The 21,238-nt window shown below is 45.0% G+C and overlaps 1 protein-coding gene and 1 long non-coding RNA gene across 4 annotated transcripts in view; one reads left to right on the forward strand and one right to left on the reverse strand.

The window, feature by feature from the left end:
* CYRIB (CYFIP related Rac1 interactor B) overlaps nt 1-21,238 on the reverse strand; it is a 133,176-nt gene that overhangs the window by 84,877 nt on the left and 27,061 nt on the right. For 2 of the 3 annotated variants that reach the window (XM_042973593.1, XM_042973595.1), the window contains one exon: nt 19,567-19,619. In XM_042973593.1, the coding sequence (XP_042829527.1) occupies nt 19,567-19,619 (53 nt within the window). Of the gene's footprint in view, nt 1-19,566; nt 19,620-21,238 lie in introns of those variants that run through there. The other variant, XM_007076850.3, reaches the window with a different exon arrangement.
* Nucleotides 11,895-20,396, forward strand: LOC122235127. The gene is made up of 3 exons (XR_006213258.1): nt 11,895-13,097; nt 19,504-19,675; nt 20,129-20,396. It is a non-coding gene; the product is annotated as an uncharacterized LOC122235127 (long non-coding RNA).

Genomic DNA, 21,238 nt, shown 5'->3' on the forward strand with positions numbered 1-21,238 from the left:
TGGATCCTGCTTGGGATTCTATCTCACCCTCTCTCTACCCTTCCCCCACTTGCTCTCTGTCTCTCTCTAAATAAATAAAGTTCAAACAAAAAAAAAAAAAGAAAAGAAAAAGAAAAGCCTCCCACTAAAACATCAGCTCTGTGAAGGCAGAGGTCGGAGCTATTCCGCTCCAACACCTATCACTGTGCCCACCCAGCTCCTAGGAGACCCTCAATAAATGTGTGGAATGATTGGGTAAAAAAGGGCGGTTCCCAGCCCCGGACATCCTTCTTTCACCCTAAACTCTATGAAGAACAATGTTGACTGCAGACAAAAAATTGAAAACACAGATGAGCAAAAGGAAGAAAATATAAACACTCATGATCCAACCTCCCACCAAGTGGATCCCCTTCCAAATGTTTTTTCCTGCATCTATATAAAGATAATGCATATATTTTTATAGAAATGGCTCCTAGACTGTAATCTGCTGTGTTTCATTTCACAGTATATCTTAATCACCTTTCCTTAATAAAGATACTTCTGCTGCCTTGCTCTTAAAGGTTCTGGAACACTCAGCCGTGTCACTGCACCACAGAGTATTTAACACATCTCCCAGTGTTAAACTAAAGGGGAGGTTTCTTCAATGTCAGTAAAGGTAAAATGTTTTAATACAGCACTTCCCTCTTGACGAGCTTCCCGTTTTTTCCTCTGTGTTTGTATTGCTTTAGTTAGAGCTTGTATTTGTACAGAACCACACTCCCTACCGCCCATTCACCACCTGGAGTTATTAGAGTCCCCATCAGCTGAAGAAGCAAGATTGTTTGCAGCCGGCAAAGGTGACGTGTGACGAAGCCAGGGCGATGTCTCGGAGTTCAGTTTGGGAATCTGCTGCTGATACAGGCGACAGAAAGAAAGAGCGCCTTTTCTTGCCAAGATTTTAATGTAAAAAGAGGAAGAGACTTTCGGCAAGCCTTCACTTCCCCCTCCCAAGCCCTGCCCAGGGGCAAAGTTTTTCCCTGGAGGGATGGGCTGGTTCCCAGGGTTTACCGAGGTCCTAAGCAGTCTGTGGCCCAAAGCCCACTGCACCACTTAGAGACAAAGAACTGGCTGCAGAAAAACCCAAGAGGGCACGCTCGGGATGCACTGTCCTTTTCCACAAGCAGCAAGTCCAGCCCATGGCGTGGTTGAGAAGCCACTCGGCATTTTCCAAAAAAAAAGTGTTAATGTTTGTTTATTTTTGAGAGAAAAGGAGAGAGAGAGAGACAGAGCATGAGTGGGGGGAGGGGCAGAGAGAGAGGGAGACACAGAATCCAAAGCAGGCTCCAGGCTCTGAGCTGTCAGCACAGAAGCCGATGCGGGGCTCCGGCTCACCAACCGTGAGATCATGACCTGAGCCAAAGCTGGGCGCTTAACTGAGCCACCCAGGCCCCCTGCCACTTGGCATTTTTGGCTCTGACGGTGGTCAGGTCACTGCCCTCCGGAAGTAAGGACCTTGCCACACAGACACAACAGACCCCATTCCAGCAGGACTAGTTAGTGCTCAAGGGCACTGGCTGCCTTGCCCCCCTGCCACCCCCCACCATGGCTGGGCCACCTTACCAAGCTGTGCAGGCACAGGAGGGGGTCACCTGAACAAGGGGGCAAGATGTCATCAAATCAGAAATGGCACCGGAAGACAGGAGGGAGAAAAACAGCTGGTGGGGGCATCTGTTCCTGGACCTCAAGTCGTTGTGACCCAGAAACCCAAACAGAGGTCCATCTCTGCTGCCCCACCCATCTTAATACAGCTCTCCATCCATCCAAGTTAGAGGAAAAACTTTCCCTGTAAAGAACGAGAATCCCCTAATTGTGTCAGGGGTCATGAAGTTAATCCATGCCTTTTTAAAAAGCTTCTCCATGGGGTGCCTGGGTGGCTCAGTCAGTTAAGCACCCAACTCTTGGTTTTGGCTCAGGTCATGATCTCGCAGTTTGTGGGTTCGAGCCCCATGTCGGGCTATGCGCTGACAGTGCAGAGCCTGCTTGGGATTCTCTCTCTCTCCCTCTCTCTGCACCTCCCCTGTTTGCGCTCTATCTCTCTTTCAAAATAAATGAGAATAAACTTTAAAAAAATAATAATAATAAAAAATAAAAAGCTTCTTTGTGTGTTTTACAGAAACACCATGGTTGGAGAAAAGAGACGGGTTTTTCTTGAAATTTAATGGCAGGATGGAACTACCACCACTCGATACCTCGGCTCGACTGCTTAGTTTCTGCCGGTTTTGAACAAAATGATTTCCACCCATCTTTATAATGACAGTTTTCAGTTGAGAGAATTAGGCACCAGGAATGTATTTCACTGGAGGTCACAAAGCTACTAAGACAGGGAGTCAGGATTTGACGCAGGTATGAGCAGCTGGTTACGTGGCCCAAGTCATACTGCCTTTCTTGCCTCCCGTTCGTTTTTCTCTCTACAAACATTAATTAACTCATTCAGTGTCCAAGCTCCATCTAAAATATTAGGCTACTCATTTACAATACCACCTAATTCACCATTATTGGGATTTTTTAAATTAATTAATTTATTTTTTAATTTAAGTAATCTCTATACCCAACACGGGGCTCGAACTCCTGACGCTGAGATCCAGTCCCATGCTCCACTGACTGAGCCAGCCAGGTGCCCCTAATTCACCATTATGATGAGGATTAACTAAAGCAACAGATGGAATGTATGAAATTGCTAACATTCAACCACTTTTCACCCTAAAAACATTGATGACATACAGTTAAACCTAATATGTCAACGTTCTTGGACAACTCTGAAGTGTTTAAATGAAACTGCATGGCTGACTATCTTGCTTTTTGAAATTTGCAGCTTTAGTATTCAAACCCATAAGGCAGTACATCATGGTGACTAAGAACACAGACTCTAGACAGACAGACCTGAGTCTGAATCCCTTCATTTAGTCATCTGTAAAAAATAGGAAAGTCACGGTACTCACTGTCAGAATTAAGTTATTTCACGTAAAGCACTTAGCACAGTGCTTTGCAAATGTTAAGTGCTCGATAAATATTAGCCTTTTCTATTATTATTATTGCTGTTATTATTAACTTGGTTTCATTCAGATGGTTTTGGTATAAAGCTGCCCATTGTAGCATTATTTATAATAAAAACCAGAAACAAATTCAATTTCCCACAACAGGGAAACAGCATACCAGGGTTCTGAAAGAACTGTCTTTAGAATTAAAGAAAATCAATTCAATTAAGATTTAACAGCCCCTGCTTTGCCACTCAGGGGCTGTATAATTTTGAGCCAGTCTTGTCTTTTCTCTGGACCTGTTTTCCTCACCTCAAAAATGAATGGTTTACTCTCAATGATTCATAAGTTCTCTCCAGATTTAAAGTGTACAGTCCTAAGGCTCTAAATGCTCTAAATAAAATATAATCCATCAATATCAAGGATAATATACAACCCCCAAGTACACACAAAGATAGTAGCAACATGAGAGAATATTTTATAAATACTGCCAACCTTCTTCAACCCTCCTGTTTTTTTCTGTAACAGCAGTCACCTCCTAAGAGAATTTGTACTATGTTTATTTTCTCTCTCCATGAAACAGGTGGAAACTTCCAGGAAAGCAGGGAATTATGTCTGGTTTGTTCACTGATGTTATCTACCCCCAGCCATTACAGCAATGCCTGGCACAGAGTAGAAGCTCAATTAACATTTGCTGATTGAAAATTTGTGAACATTCTGGGGCACCTGGGTGGCTCAGTCGATTGGGCGTCCGACTATGGCTCAGGCCATGCTCTCACGGTCCGTGGGTTTGAGCCCCGCGTTGGGCTCTGTGCTGACAGCTCAGAGCCTGGAGCCTGCTTCAGATTCTGTGTCTCCCTCTCACTTTGCTCCTCCCCCACTCATTTTCTCTTTCTCTCTCTCTCTCTCTCTCTCTCTCTCTCTCTCTATCTATCTATCTCAAACATGAATAAACATTAAAAAAAATTTTTAAATAAAGAAAATTTGTGGACATCCTAAAAGAGCAAAGTACAAAACTGTATATATAACAGAATGCCATGAATATACAATACGCACCCCCATGGGAAACTGGCAGATAGGATCAGAGAGGTTAAAACAGGATGAGGGAGTAGGGATGAAATTTTTTTAAGTTTCCCTCAATGTTTTGAACAATTTTGTTTTAAAAGACAGCATTCAACAAAGCATGTAGACAGAAGAAAGATGTAGAGAAATAGATGAAGTGACCAAGGACAAGTGACCAAGGACAAGTGACCTCTGACAGAGAGCAGTAAGGAAGGGCAGGAATATGGAAACAGAATCACAGGGGCAGAAAGAAAACTAGGTAAGAAGATGCAGAAAAGAAAAGCCCATTTATCTTAGACTTTTAATTACAAGCTAGCATCTTTTATTTTTATTTTTTTTTAATTTTTTAATGTTTATTTATTTTTGAGAGAGAGAGAGAGCATGCAAGCAGGGGGACAGAGAGAGAGAGGGAGTCACAGAATCCAAAGCAGGCTCCAGGCTGCGAGCTGTCAACACAGAGCCCGACATGGGGCTCGAACGCACCAACCATGAGATCATGACCTGAGCCGAAGTCCGATGCCCAGTTGACTGAGCCACCCAAGTGCTCCTACAAGCTAGTATCTCTTAAACTTTCCCCAAGTTGATAGAATTTCCCCATCAATTCCCTCAATCGATGGAAGCTTTGGTGAATTTGAGCACAAAGGTGCACTTGGGGCTGTTACCTGTTAATGTTTTGTTTGTTTTGAGAAACAGAACAGAGCATGATCAGGAGAGCAAGCAACATACAACTGCCAAAGAAATGATATAGACATATGGCCTGGAGAATTTAAGGGAAAGAATACTTCCTTTGGCTTTGGGGAGTTAGAGGAGAAGAGTCAAGAAGTTGTTCTCGGAAGGCCTGGTGTCCTGAATTGTACCAACTCACAGGGACCTTAGTGCTGTTTGCGGCCTCAATCTTGAACCTTTCACCCTTGCATTTGATCACACATTACAGAGGAAGAGGGATGGAGTCTGAGAATCTGAAGCAGGCTCTGCACTGTACAGCAAAGAGCCAGATATGGGGCTTGAACTCATGAATCGTGAGATCATGACCTGAGCTGACGTCGGATGTTTAACCGACTGACCCACCGAGGCGCTCCCATCACAGATTACTCTTAATGCCTCCAGCCTCCCCAGCTGCTTTCCTGAGCTCCTCATCATGTCCATACATTTGAACTTTGAGCAAACTGGGTCAGATGCCCCACTATGAATGATCAGGACCCTGTGCTTCTCCTTTATAGCACATACATAATTGCAATCGCATGGTGATTTGTGTACTTCCTTAAACACTGGGAGCCCCACAAGGGCAGAGATCAGGCTGTGTTGTCACCACTGTAACCCCAGTGCTAGCACAGAGCTCGTGCAAACAGGTGCAGCTCGTCACAGAGATGGCATTGGTCCAGCGTTAACCTAGTCCCAGGGCCTTACCCCAACTCCAAAATCCCAACATGGACACAACCCTAAAATCAGTAAATCACATAAGCAACCCAAGGAGGTGAGATGTAAACTCTCCCCAATGTAGCCACAATGATTAGGTCACTAGCTGTGGAACCAACCGGTTGCAATATAGACCTTTAGAAAGAACAATGGGGATGTCAAACACGAGCTAACAGTGTGAAAAAAGGTTTGAGTTTTGGGGCTACAGAAGAAAAGACATTGCATAAGATTCAAAAAAAAACAAACAAACACAACACCTTTGGAAAAGAGAACCAGTATGGTCCAAGTTATGAAGCAGCTTAACTGGCTCGGCTAGCTTCTTCTCTAAAATCATGGTGCTGGGGCACCTGGGTGGTTAAGTGTCCAACTTCAGCTCAGGTCATGATCCCACGGTTCGTGGGTTTGAGCCCCGCATCAGGCTCTGTGCAGACAGCTCAGAGTCTGGAGCCAGCCTGCTTTGGATTCTGTGTCTCCCCCTCTCTCTGTCCCTCCCCTGCTCACACTCTGTCTGTCTCTCTAAAAAATAAACATTTACAAAATAGAAAAAATAAAACCCTGGTGCTGATTTCATTGTAGAATACACGTTTAATGAGAAAGCATCTCTCTTTCAGCTTTGATGCACAAAGGTAGAGAGGAGAATGGTCGTTCTTGTCCAGGCCCTGGTCTTATCTAAACCCACAGCCCCAGAGAAAATGTCTGCCGTATCCATTTCAGCATGTACTTAGCATTTTTATTTAATAGGCCACTTGCATTAATGAGTACCTGATGAATCACCTAATTTTAAACATGTAGGGAACCTTGAAATTCACCTTCAATCCAACATTTACACTTAAGAAAAACCAACAGCCCAAGAGAGGCTCAGAGGCATCTCACAGGTACACAATCCCAAGGCCTGGACTCAGGGAGAGTCAGAGAACCGCTGAGTTCATGTCCAAGGGTTGGATCACTGAGGCGTCAACAGAGCCCTGTAAAAAAATCTCTACTTAATCAGCAGTGTATATTTGGTGCGGTGTCTGGTGTGACCTTTCAGGGGAAAGGAGGTCAATTAAAGCATTATGCTTTCTTGGCCCTTCATTACACACAAATCTCTTCCAAAGTCGAAAAGAAAAGCTAAGAGACATGTACCAAATGATAAAGAAACAAGTGGAAATGCAGGCTGTCTGGGACTTCTCAATCACCCATAGGAGTGGAGAATGGCTTCTTTCTTGGTAGTAATACTAAGCTAGTTATAGAGTTCCTATAATTACTATTTCCTGCTGTTGTGCCGTTGTCTGTGCTGTTCTCTGTGCTATGAACACCGTTCCAGACACTACCATACCTCCCGGACAAACTCCTATCTACCCACCAAGACTGCAGTCAGGCATCTCTGGATGCTGGATAAGCATCTCACCATCACTAAGTTCCTGTTATTACCTTACAGTAACATACGGCCCTACTGATGCCTGACAATCCTTCGAGGAAGTGTCAAGACTAGCAAATGGTATGAGGTTTGTAGAGTACCGTGTATCCCATTGAGGAAAGCACTACAAACACACAAGGTAATGTTTTATTAATCTACTTAACCTGATTTCCTTGAAACACAGAGAGTGATTTTGATGGATGAATCAACCAACCCAAGATTAATAGCTTGGTTTACTACGCTCATTTCTCTTTCCAAGCCACAAGCCAAAATAAACTCACTCTCAATTTATAACTTTGCAAAACGTGCTCTCGCGTATCGACTCCTGAATCCACTGTGGTTATTAAAAGCGTGGTTGCATCCAGCAGGACGGGCCAGGTTACGCTGTGGTAACAAACAGCCCCGGGGTCTCGGCCCCAATGATGACCACAGTGGTCATTCTGGGATCGACAGGATGAGACCAGCAATTCCATCTTTCTGGACTATACCTGACAATCTGGATTGAGCAGCTCTGTGGCTGACATCAGTTTAACGGATACGATCTCCTCTCTTCCTTCTCCAACCACCTACAGAGCTGTCTTGCAGGGCTGCAGTATGGATTAGATGTGACAGTGTTTGTTATATACCCAGGATACTGCCCAGCAGACAAGCAGCAGTCAGTTAACGATAATGATAGCTAGTATCAATATCATTGCCATTATCCCTATTCCTCTCCAAATAATAATCATGATGTTATTATTAAAATTCTCATATGGTTCTTGAAACTGTCTGCACACTGGAATCACACAGAGAGTTTAAAATCTATTAATGCTGTGTCCCACCCCCAGAGTTGGTAAATTAATTCATTTAGACTATGTCCTGAGGGCTTTGGAATTTTATCTTATCTTATCTTATCTATCTCATCTTATCTTATGTCAATGAGAGAAAGAGAGAGCATGCAACTGGGAGAGGGGCAGAGAGAGAGGGAGACAGACATAATCCCAAGCAGACTCCATGCTGTCAGTGCAGAGCCTGTTGTGGGGCTCAAACTCACAAACCATGAGATCATGACCTGAGCCAAAGTTGGACACTTAACCGACTGAGCCACTCAGCCACCCCTGGGCTTTGGAATTTTAAAAGATCCCCAGGTGATTCTAATGTACAGACAAGTTTGAGAACCACTGTCCCACAGGCACCCATGTTCATATCTATTCTTACATATATTTGCACGTGCGTGCATTCACACAGGTGCATATACAAGCTGGCCAGGTTCCACGAATCCTATGTGGTGGTCACATCAGTCAGGATGTTAGGTTATGCTGTGTAACAAAGAGCCCCTAAATACCAGTCCTAGTGACAACCACGGTAGTCACCCTCTACAGTCAACAAGGTGAGCCCAGCAATCCCACCTGACAGCTAAGCCTATGCATCTACCCTCATGTCTTTCCTGTTTCCTCTTTTTACTTCACACTTTTTCTAAGGTCCAGTTTAACAAGTTTGCCAGGCCCAGCATAAATCAGAAGCAAAAAAATATACTGGCATGGACAGACTGTTCAGAGGAGGACCACTGAAGACTATGTAATGGAGACTATGCTTCATTCATCTATCCCCAGGCCCTGAAACATGGTAGACAACCTAATATAAATCCATTATTATCCATAGTAGCCTGAAAAAAAAAAATGGAAAGCAGACACAAGAACTCAAAAAGCACAGCTGCTAAGCTGAAAGTCTTATATGTCAACTTGGCACTGACCACCATTTTGATTTCCCCATTTTTGTTAATTTCCCTCAGGATGAAACTATATCCAGTGGGATGGAAGTGAGGTCAGGAGATCTGTGAACAGACCAGTGTTCTTTCAGTGGGCAGCAAAGTGCACGACATGCATGGTAGGTTAGGGAGCAGTAAGAACAGGTCATTTTGGGGCACCTGGGTGGCTCAGTCAGTTGAGCAGCCGGATGACTTTGGCTCAGGTCATGATCCCATGGTTCGTGAATTCGAGCCCCACATCGAGCACCCTGCTGTCAGCACAGAGCCCGCCTCAGATTATCTGTCCCCCTTTTTCTCTCTGCCCCGCCCCTACTCGCTCGCGAGCGTGCTCTCTCTCTCTCTCTCTCTCAAAAGTAAATTGAAAAAAAAAAAAGGAACACAGACATTTTGCCAGCAGCACACACATGAGTTATGGTAAACCATCTCCTGCTCTGCTGGATGTTCTATCTCTGCAGAGTCTGGAGAAAACCAAAAAACCCAGTTCATATGCCCTTGTTTTGGGGACAGTTTAAGAATCACACTGGCTTTACATAAACTCTTCATCAAAACAAATATATTCTGTATTTTGAATACATGAGTTCTCTCGAGCCCAGGGGAAAGAAGCATTGTATACAATTACATAATAGTTACCCTACTACTTTAAAACCAAGTGGAAGCCTTAGGCAGCCAAGTCAGAAGGGGACAGAAATCATTTTTGTAAAATTATCTGAATGCAACCATCTCTTCTGATGCATTGGAGTTGACAATGGTTCTGCTCTTCTCAGAAGCTCATTCAATTATAGGTTGCTTATCTGGACCTGGGAGAGTTTTCCTCCCATCTAGAGTTAGTTAAGGAAAAGAAAAAAAAAAAAAAAAAGCAGGCAGAATTCCGTTAATAAAAGCCTGAAATGAAAAGTGGTAACTACTCCCAAGGCCCTGCTTATTGTAGAGGAGTCATTAGACAAACCTTTGTAGGGTCCCTGTTAACGATCTATTTGCTCTGCAACCGTCACAAGAAGGAGAAGTAGGGAATGCACAGCCTCAAAACACCTCACTCTCTTAGACGTGTGGCTGTTGGCAAGCAACTCAACCTCTCTGAACTTGTTTGCTCATCTGTGAAATGGAAATACCTACTCGACAGGGACAGTATAAGAACTAACTGAGGAAAACGTATAAAGTGCCTAGCGTTCAAAAAATGTAGTAAATGCCTTTCCTCTGATCGCTGCCAAAGTCTCAGAGTGCTCACTACAATGTGGAGCTTTTTAAGAGAAAGGCCTTTTCTTTTTTTTTTTTTAAGAGAAGGGACCTTGCTGTTCCTCCTACGCGCCCACATCCTACACACTGTCCCCCTTAAGAGACTGTAGTTGCCTCTTCAACATCATTTCTTCCCACCAAGCAGCATCCTTCTGTCATTCGGTCCTCATTCCCAGTTCCAGGGATGGGGCCTGACTGATCTAAGGCAATCAATGTTATCCTACTTCCTCCGCCGCCATGATGGTTTGAGATGGATCCTCCTCAGACGATGACCCAACCAGAAGGGAGCTCAGAAATTTTGTGCTATGGCCCTGGGGAGAGATGGCAGCTCTCCCTCCCGTGGATGTGATCAAACAAACACGTGGGCTGAGAAGTACCAGCAGCCAGACCACCACGTTAGACAGCTCTGCTCGGCACTTCCTGGATTTTCACCTAATTTTCCTGAGGTCTACTGGCGTTGGAACAATACAGAAGCCCTGCTGGCAACCCTCTCACTACTATGAAGGGAGTCAACCTGAGAACAAAGCCAACAGACACAAGGGCAGAGCCCAGAGGATCACAAAGAAATGAAGCCAGAGCCCTGATCAAAGCGTACCCGAAACCTATCCCACTTCTTCACCTTTTGGTTATGTGAACCACTCAACTGCTCCCATCAATTATCCAGTTTGAACTAGGTTTTCTGTCCCTTACAACTCAAAGCACCCTAACTGACACATCCTCATGCATGGCTGAATGAATCACCGAGCAAGAGATTATGCAGAAACATCATCACTCTTCTGAAGACTTAACTCAGATTTCAAGTTTCCTGGGAGCAAGAGCCCTCACTGGACTTGGTCAGCCAGCATCCCAGGCTTAAGAGAGTTTCTGGACACAGGCCCTCAATAAATACTTCTTTAAATAGGTGAATGGAATGAAACTAACAATATCACCCGGAATTTCAGAACCTTTTAAAACCCTATACTCCAGACGTATCTGGATCAGAGGAACGTGATGAGGGAGCTGAGAGCCATCAGTAAGGCCTGAGCTCAAATCACAGATCCAGCTGGACGTCAGCGTCCTCCCCTGCCAAATGAGCATATTAATACCTACCTTCCTGGGCAAGGAGAGCCATGCAAACACACCCAAGGTTGCATTCCAGAAATAGGTATGTGCCTCTTTCTTTTGGCTAACACTGTTTCATATCGTGAGTTCTAGTCTGAGGTTCAGGAAACGGGATCATCACGTGGACACAATGTGGGCCAAACTGCAGATCACCCAGCAGAGCCAGGCCTGGGAGGGCGAGGACAGGTAATGTGTACCCCGAGCCTCCCACCCCTCAACATACTGCCATTCCCTTCAGGAAAGGGAGCTTGGGCAGAGGGCATATATCAACAAGGCCTTCCGGCCGCGATGCTTCCTCTTTGCTTTGCTGGTAGCTTCCTGACAGAAGCTGGGGACTGGGACCAGAGCAATCGGCAGTCCCCGCGCATCCCTAGCTGCTGCTGACCTAACCATTTACTGGTGAGGTGGAGCTCAGCTACACGGTCAGCTGCAGGAGGGTAGGGGCCTTGCCTCGTTCACCGGTACAGCCCAGCACCCAGAAAGCACTCAGTGAAAGATCACGTGAGCACATGGGTGAAGGAGTGAGTGGATGCACAAAGTGACGAAATCAGGATTCTCAGAAGAGAACAGTAGTAAAGCCCTATTAGTGCTCAGACTGCTGATTTTGAAGCTGGCAAACCCAATGCCCAGAAATGAGAGGCTGGCACCTGGGGACTCAATTCTGGCCCTAGGACTCCCGTTCCCAGGTCTGAGCCACAGATCCCTTCTCTGACAAATAACCATTATCAAGATTAAATAAGAATTTTTTTAATGTTTATTATTTTTGAGAGAGAGACAGAGAGTGAGCAGGGGAGGGGCGGGGGGGGGGCACACAGAATTGGAAGCAGGCTTCAGGCTCTGAGCTGTCAGCACAGAGCCCCAGGCGAGGCTCGAACTCAAGAACCACGAGATCATGACCTGAGCTGAAGTCACGAGATCATGACCTGAGCTGAAGTCAGACGCTTAACCGACTGAACCACCCAGTGGCTCACAATTTTTTTTTAACGCAGCTACACAGAGGGAGAAAAGGTTGACAGAATATATAGCAAGATATTAATAACAATTAGCTTTTGATGATAAGATTATGGGAGGATATTTATTTTTCGCTTTTGTGTAAATTTTCAGATTTTTCTCTAGTGAACATAAATAAACTGTCCAGTAACAATAAAGTGAACACAAAAGAGGGGAGACACCAATCCAAGCAACTAGCCCCAGTGCCTTAGACATAAAGCAAGGACCCAGCAAAGGTTCCATTTCTAGGAATGCCCTTCACACATCTGGAAACAGCTCTCATATGTCTCCTATTTCTTAAGTATTTCAGCTAATTTACTGTCACCCTTACAGGACTTGATTTCCAGGCTCTCTTTTATCCTTCCTTCTCTGCAAAGGCTCCATCTGTTAAAACCCCACTCTGGGTATTGTATAAACCAGCTCACAGAATCAGCAGCACGCTCCCGTTTGCTCATTCATCTGTTAATTCATTCACTGAGTAAACACCCCTTAAAAACCTACTCTATTGGGATCCGTGCTCTTACTTACCCACCCCACCCCCATTCACACACGGTTCCCAGATTTTCCTGGGGAACACCCACCTCCCCTCACCTCAGTCCCTGTGCTCTGGGGGGGTACAGACCCTACCCTCAGCTCCTTCAGGGGGCGGGCATTCGATCCAGGATGGCCAATCAGAGCATCGCATTCTCTTAAGCCACAGGGATTGGTTCCCGAGGGGCATGTTGCCCAGATAAGACCAATCAGAAACAGAGACTCAATTCGGGGACTTTTCTTTAACCGTTGAAAACGTGACCTTTTTATTCCCTTCTGCCAGAACTGCTGAGAGCCGTCTTGCCACCACAATCGAGAAAGAAACAGTAGGTGATGCTGAGGGTTGCAGAAAAACTGTGTAAGCCTTAGCAACACCCTTGAAACCTCCATGCGTTAATTTCCATCCCTAGACTTTTCAAGGACATAAATCCCCTTTCTGGGGAAGCCAGTTCAAGTCAGGGTCCTGCTTTGAGGTCAAAAGAGTCCTGACTGATGAAATCCGAAGGGCTGTGACATAGGCTGCACGCTGGCTATGCACAGAGGAAGCGAGATGATCCATGCCACCTTTCCTGGCACTCAGTGCGATGTGGAGACAGCTACAAACAGCTACAATTATTTAAAGCCGGTAAGATAATTGCTTTAATTAAGTACGACATGGAACAAGAGGAGCATGGGGGGGGGGGGGCGGCGCGAGGGGAGAGCCAGGAAAGGCCTCCAACAAGAAAGAGCATTTAAACGTACCCTGCATCTGCATTCAGGCAGCAGAGACAGAATTACTATTTGGGGAGTCAAGAGAACACGGCTGATACACATCCAGCTCCCAGTAAACCAAACCCACTACAACCCACATGACACACGGGCGGTGATACTTAAAGCACTTACGGGCACTCTCTGAACAAGCCCACAACACAGCATCTCGAGAGACGGCAAAGTGCCAATGTCCAACAGCCCTCACTGGCAAGAATTTCATCTGAATGTTACAGACGATGTCACCCTCTTAAATAACTCTCAGGTCAGTTTTTGTGATTTGGATGCTACACAGCATTCAGTTTTCACTCCAGCCCTCTTGCCTGTTTGGATTACTGTTGATCAAATCGCACAACATTGTAACAACAGCCCTCTCGAGATGAATAACCTGTTTACCACATTTGTTACCAAATGATAAGGGAGAGGGAAGAGAGCACGTGTCTGGTTCCCTAAAACACTGCATGATGGGTTGGGTTAGAAATATGGCCGCAGGGAACAACACTGGCAACAATAAAAGAACCTCTGGGAACATCTATTCTGCTAAGAAAGGCCTTGAAGGCCAGTCTTCGTAAGGGAGCAAAGCCAGTGTCCCTCAGACCTCTGACAATGCGTACATAACACAAGTTGGGAAGATACTTAATGAATCAGAAAAGGATACCGCAAACAAATTCTCCTGGGTCTTTGCTGCTTCTAAACACATCAGCGATTCATTTGGTCCACAAATACAGCTCCAAGTTTCCAGGGCAAAGAATCCTACAGATGGAAAAATTAACACTGACAAAAACTTCCGTGTGGTCTCAAGAGAAGTGCTAGGGTCGAGTGGCAGGAGGGCGAAAGGCTTGAGAACCCTTCCAGGTAGTCTGGATTTCTCGGAAGCAGCTGGGTCACCTCTGCTCTAAAAACACTTGAAAGAGTGCTGTTGACTTTGCACAAAGACTTCACTTCCCTTCTCCTGAAAATGCGACTATGACTATGATCACAAGTTCAAGTTCACTGGGCAACTGCTAGGATCCAGGCAGAGCCTACAAACAGGGAGACCCAGGCGTACCGGCTCGAGAGGACTGAGCCTGAAACCACAAGTACCTGTCGTTCAGCATATGCTCAGTAAACACTGGGAATTATCGACCCCGAGAAGACCGCTAATCTCTTCTAAAAATGAGAGGGGCTTTTATGTTGAAAGCTCCCAAAGAGAAGTTTTTGTTAACTAGTTTGTTTTTTAACACAAAAAATAATATATGCTCATGTTTAAATATTCAAAAAAAAAAAAAATAGAGGCACCTGGGTGGCTCTGTTGGTTGAGTGTCTGACTCTTGATTTTGGCTCAGGTCACAATCTCAGAGTTGTGAGACCGAGTCCTGAGTCAGGCTCTACACTGAGTGTGGAGCCTGTTTAGGATTAGGATTCTCCTTCTCTCTCTCTCTCTCTCTCTCTCTCTCTCTCTCTCTCTCTCTCTTTCTCTCTCTCTGCCCCCCCTCTAAAAAATTTTTAAAACGTTTTAAAAATTTTTAAAAAAAAGAATTCAGAAAATAGAAAAGATACACAACAAGACATCTTCCATCTGCCCTAGAGCACAATCCGGTAGCCTCTTCCCCCAAGAGGTGAACAGTATTCCCCACAACCACCTCCTTCTTGGTATCTGCCAGTAATAATCGATGCGTAATCAAGCACATGAGGTGTGTGGACTTACTTGTATCTCCTACTTTTTACCCCCCACACATGGTGGGAACATATCACATTTTCTGCATTTGTCTTTTTTTTTTTTTTTTAACTTAAGATTGTATCCTGGAGGGGCGCCTGGGTGGTTTAGTCGGTTAAGCCTCCGACTCTTGACTGTAGCCCACGTTATGATCTCACGGTTTGTGGGATCAAGTCCCACATTGGGCTCTGCACTGCCTGCTTAGTATTCTATCTCTCCCTCTGTCTGCCCCTCCCACTCATATTCTCTCTCTCTCTCTCAAAATAAGTAAATAAACTTAAAAAAAAAAAGAGAGAATGTATCCTGGAGATCACAGCTTCTTAGCACACATGACCTTCTATTTTAAACAGTGGCCAAGTATCCCACTGTAAGAACATACCATAACTGATTGAATCAATCCCCTACTAACATACATTTCAGCTGCTTCCTCGATCTTGCTTTTATTATAAACAACGCTGCAATGCACGTACATTACATATATCTTCACATACCCCATGGATGACTATAGGAAAGATATGACAGGATAAAATCCTTGAAGTAAAATCGCAGGGCCAAGCACTCAGAAAACGCAGATAGTGCCATATTGCCCTTACTGTCACTGTCCCCAATTGTGTGACAAGTATGCCCATTTCTCCACCCATACTCACAAAACGTTGTTTCGTGTTTTTAAATACAAGGGAAGAAAGAGCACCAGAGCTCTAGTCTTGTCCCCCTGGCTCTCCCTGCCCCTGTGATATCACACATGACATTACTACTTCCTGTAAGTCCCACCCATGATGCACAACCCAGAAATCCCAGTGTAAAGACAGAATGCACATCAGAGCCACTGGGGTGCTGAAGCCAGCTCACACCAGCTCAGGTGAGCTGAGTGGACACCTTTCTTCCCGATTCTGGGTTCAGGGACATCACGCTTGTAGCTTGAAACTGGACATGGGAAGCATCTGTACCACAGAAATCAGCAAATGCTACAAAGCAAGGCTTCTTTTTTACACCCCCCCCCCCCCAGAGGGACCTTGGTCACACATATCACACATCAATGCACACCTACAGTGGAAACCGAGCCTCAGCCATCTCTCTTTGAATATTGCCACCAGCAAGAGGGCCACAGATTCTTGTGACTTGGTCACAAATTCTTGGAACCTAAGGACTAGAGAAGATCTGAAGGGATATCTAATAGTCGTGTCTCTTTTGTCATTATGTCTTTGAATACTGCCTTTCCCCAGCCCATCTGTCTAGGCATAAGCAATATCCTCCTAGTTCCTCTTCTATGCCTCCTTACCATTCTTGTGTATTTGCATCTCATTATTGTTTAGTGCTTATTTTTGAGGACAGTCTACACTGTAACAATTACACACATAAATTAATTAATCAATTAATACTTTTTAAAAAGGCTCTCAAGTGCTCAGTTTCACAATGGACCCAAGTCTCATTTCTAGACCTACTGTGACATTTCAATCTTAACACCCAAATTCTATGGCCTGTTCCTGGGCACAAAACCCCACAAGCTGTCATGACTTCAGCCCACGTATCCAATTGACTTAATTTTCTCTCTTCATCTGTGACACTAAAGGACTTCCCTTTCTGATGAGCTCCCCTAGGTACAAGTCTTACATTTTAGTCCACTCTGTGTTCATATCACGAAAGACACAAATCAGCATAGTCCCCCATGCTGGCAGAGTGTTCTAGGTCTGCAAGTGTAACATAACCACCTACCCGTGCTTGAGTTCTGTGCACATTACAGTGGCGGCTTACTCAAGGGTAAGCTTCCAAAGTCAGCATGGATATGAACACCGGAAGCAGTCAAAATTCTCCTTGAAAAGCCCGTAATACGGCTTCACAATCGACACTGACAAACCGTCTCCCAACACAGGTCCAACACAGGCTGTGTCCCTTCAGCACTGGATTTGGTGTCTTGGGTTGAGCACCAGAAAGAAATAGCTAGCTTGGATTTCAGAGCTGCGTTGTAGGATAATTAAAATCTATAAATACAAGACACACCCTTGATGGCATAGATGCTCATACTCCAAAAAGCCACAGGAACAAAGAGTGACAGAAGGAACAGCAGATCTGTGTCTCATTCACACTCACTCCAAGAAAGAGACGCCTGTTGGGTGGAATGACAGGATCACCCACGCTATTTAAAGTGCTATTTTTATCTGTACTTTGTTTTTGTTGAGCAAGTATATTTGGATCTGGATAAGTGTGAAGCAATAATCTATGACAGGATGGATCCAGGACTTTTGTAAGTCAGAACAGTGGTTAGCCCTGGGGCAGGACTCACTGTGAAGGGGCATGAGAGAATGTCCTGGAGAGAGAAAAATCTTGAATGCCCTGTCTAGGTGGGGACAAGATGGGGTGACATATTAAGAATTCATAAAGGGGCATCTGGCTGGCTCAGTGGGTAGAGCATATGACTCTTTATCTTGGGTTTTTAAGTTCGAGCCCCACACTGGGTGTAGAGATTATTTAAAAATAAAATCTCCGGGGAGGGGGCTCCTGGGTAGCTCAGTTGGTTAAGCCTCTGACTCTTGATTTTGGCTCAGGTCATTATCTCACACTTTGTGGGTTCGAGTCCCGTGTCAGGCTCTGCAGGGCTCTCTCCCCCATCTCTCTCGGTACCTCGCCCACTCGCTCACTCTCTCTCTCTCTCTCTCTCTCAAAAATAAAATAAATAAGCTTTAAAAAAATAAAATAAAACCTTGGGGCACTTGGCTGGCTCAGTCAGTTGAGTATGCTACTCTTGATCTTGGGGTTGGGAATTTGAGCCCCCACGTTGGAAGTAGAGATTACTTAAAGATAAAATCTTTTTTAAAAATCCGAAAAATCTTAAAGTGCCTGGGTGGCTCAGTCGGTTAAGCGTCCAACTCTTGATTTCAGCTCAGGTTATGATCTCACGATTCCCGAAACCAAGCCCTACATCAGGCTCTGTGCTGACAGCATGGAGCCTGCTTGGGATTCTCTCTCTCCCTCTCTCTCTGCCCCTCCCCTGCTGGCACATGCACACTTGCCCTGTCTCCCTCAAAACAAATAAACATTTTTTTAAAAATCTTTAAAAAAAAATAGATTTGTACATTTCACAGTGTGTAAGTTATACCTCAATTAAAATAAAAGTTACAGGCGTACATGAGAGACTACTCCACGACAACTTGCCACCTGATCTCTATTCGACAGCTAAAGCTCTCTAGGGGCCAGCCAGCTGAACACAGGGTAGTAAGGACACCAGGAAGACAAGGGACAGAAGAGGCAGAAAAGGGAGCACCTGGCGGGGATAGCGGGTACCCAGGCTCATTTCTTTCTTTTCTTCTTTCTTTCCTTTTTTTTTTTTTAAGTTTATTTTCTTTATTTTGAGTGAGACAGAGAGAGCGCAAGCGGGGTAGGGGCAGAGAAAGAGGGAGAATCTTAAGCAGGCTCTGTGCTACCAGCTCAGAGCCCACGAGGGGCTTGAACTCATGAAACTGTGAGATTATGACCTGAGCTGAAATCAAGAGCCGGACATTTAACCAACTGAGCCACCCAGGCGCCCCAAGCTGGTTTTCCATGAGGGGCCTCCCAGCAGTTAAGTGCATTGGCTCTCCAGCCAGACTACTGGGATGCGATTACTGGCTCCACCCCTGCCATGGGCTGTCTGTGTCCCTACCAAATGTATGTGTCGAAACCTAACCTCCAAAAGGACAGCGTTAGGGGGCAGGGCCTTCAGGAGTGATTAGGTCCTGCGGAGGGAGCCCTCATGAATGGGATCAGCGCCCTGATAAAGGAGACCCCAGGGAGCTCCCTCACCATTTCCGCCATGTGAGTTTACAGCAAAAGAATGGCCATCTGTGAATGAAATTGGGCCTTCACCAGACACCAAATCTGCCGGCACCTTGATCTTGGACTTGTCAGCCTCCAGAAGTGGGAGAATTAAATTTCTGTTGTTTAATGCCCCCCAGTCTGTGGTATTCTGCTACAGGAGCCCAAATGGACTAAGACGACCCTTGCTACTGGAGTGAACTTGGGCAAGTTACTTCTCTTCTTTGATCCTCAAGTTTCTTTTGAAATTTAAACAAGATAATTCAAAGCTCTTGGCACAGCCTCTGCCATTCAACAGCATTCAATAACTGTCAACTTGTACTCCTGTTACTGACGACAAGAGGCTGAGAGCATCTTCTTTCCTCCAGTTCTTTTTTAAATTATCTTTTTAAGCTTTATTTATCTATTTTGAGAGAGAGAGCAAGGGAGGGGCAGAGACAGAGAGAGAATCCCAAGCAGGCTCTACACCATCAGCACAGAACCTGACGCGGGGCTCGGTCCCACAAACCGTGAGATCGTCACCTGAGCCGAAACCAAGAGCAGGACGCTTCACCCACTGAGCCACACAGGTGCCCCCTGTCTCCAAAATTCTTATTTAAATTAAAATTTTAAATAAATAAATAAAAATAAATTAATACTTTCACCTGATAACCTTGTAGGGTCTCAATAAATATTCGTGGAGTGAACGAAAGAAAACACATGAATTCTAACTTCAACAGAGCGGCAGGTTCTTATTTCTACTAAACTGAAATCCATGTCCTGGCCTAATATTTCCATCCACTTTAATTTTTCTTCACAGCAAAGTGGTCAAGAGCACACGCTTGGAAGCAGATGGCCACGGTCACATCCAGCTGTTACTTACCAACTTGGTAACCTTGAACGTGTTGCTCAAACTCCAGGCCTCAGTGTCGTCTCCTGTAAAACAGAGTGACAGCAAGAGTTAAGCACGCGACAAGAGACCTGAGCACAAGGTGAGCCCCCAGTAAATCCTAGACACTATTATTCTTTCCCATACTACAGACACTGTGAGAGAATAACTCTTCTCAATTCCATTTCTTCAGACCATCAGGGTTTGCAGAGCATGTCTCACAAATATTTTTCTCATTTAATGTTCAAAATAGTGGTATGTATTACAAATAAAGAAATGGAGGTTCAGAGAAGTTAAGTAACTTGCTGACGGTTACACAGCAAAGAGCAAAGACCCAAACCAAAATCCTATGACCAAGGGATAGTTTGGCTAGACTGTGTGGTCCTGGGGACAGAGGGTGGGGCCAGGCTGTCCTTTTCAAATTCAGAATTCCAAGTTAAAGGATGCTGGAAGTCTGAGTTACAACAGGAGTATTTGGGCCCCAGCAAAATGCTCAGCTCAACTTGAGATCGAACTGGTCTGAATCATTCTATCCCTGAATCACTTTCTGTTTTAGGTTTCTTCACGGCTGAGGAAAGAAAACAAACTTATATAGAACACCAACCCCATCACCCTCAGCATCTCTTATAGCAGCAAAAACTTATGAATCAAAGGGAGTTTTCATAAAACCAAAGTCAAACAATATCCCATGGAACACAGTCGCCAGCGTTTAGCGTGCGGGTCAGAGCACGGTCTGCCGCGTCTAGACATTCTCATTATTGCACGGAAGAGATACAAACTGCCTTTCTCTGGCCTTTATTTTGATTAAATCTTTAGCTGCCTTAGTGTTTTCTCTTTGCTTTTCGGCGGGTGATGAATTACAGGAAGCTGATCCACTGGCCTCACTTTACTCACAAAAGGTCTGGAGGCTGAGCCCAATTGTGGCAGGAGAACACTACCGGCTGATCATGTCAGCCACCTGTGCTCTCCTGCCATCTCTCCTCTTGTCCCCCCCACCTCCCCGCCACCCCACACACAAGTTTCTTGTCCCTGTGGCAGGAGTATGGTTTAAAATCCCTTTTATTTCTTTATTTTTTAATTTTATTTTTGTAAGTAACCTCTACACCCAACGCAGGGCTCAAACTCATGACCCCTGAGATCAAGAGTAGCCTGCTCTACTGACTGAGCCAGCAAGGTACCCTTAAAATCCCCCTCGTTTTAAATTTATTTTTGAGAGAGCACAAACATTGGAGGGGCAGTAAGAGAGGGAGACAGAGAATCTGAAGCAGGCTCCAGGCTCTGAGCCGTCAGCACAGAGCCCAATGCGGGCTCGAACCCACGAACTGTGAGATCATGACCTGAACCGAAGTTGGACACCCAACCAACTGAGCTACCCAGGCGCCCCTAAAATCCCCTTTTAAATCATGATCACAGAATTGCTTGGTGGCCAAAGAAAGAGATTTAATTTAAGAACCACATAAGCATACTCACAAGCTCTGTCCTTGAGTATGTACAACATGCCCCATGCCCTTCAGGGGCTCACATGCACACACACACTCACACCCCTCATCTACAGTTCTCCTGACTCCTCTCGCTATGTCTTCCAGTTACATAAAGGACTTTTTTCTCTTTATTTCAAGTTTTTTTTTACCAGATTTACAAAATAGAAAATGGAAATAAGTTGTTC

The sequence above is a fragment of the Panthera tigris genome, chromosome F2, assembly GCF_018350195.1.
Source record: "Panthera tigris isolate Pti1 chromosome F2, P.tigris_Pti1_mat1.1, whole genome shotgun sequence".
In the NCBI taxonomy this organism is placed as follows: domain Eukaryota; kingdom Metazoa; phylum Chordata; class Mammalia; order Carnivora; family Felidae; genus Panthera; species Panthera tigris.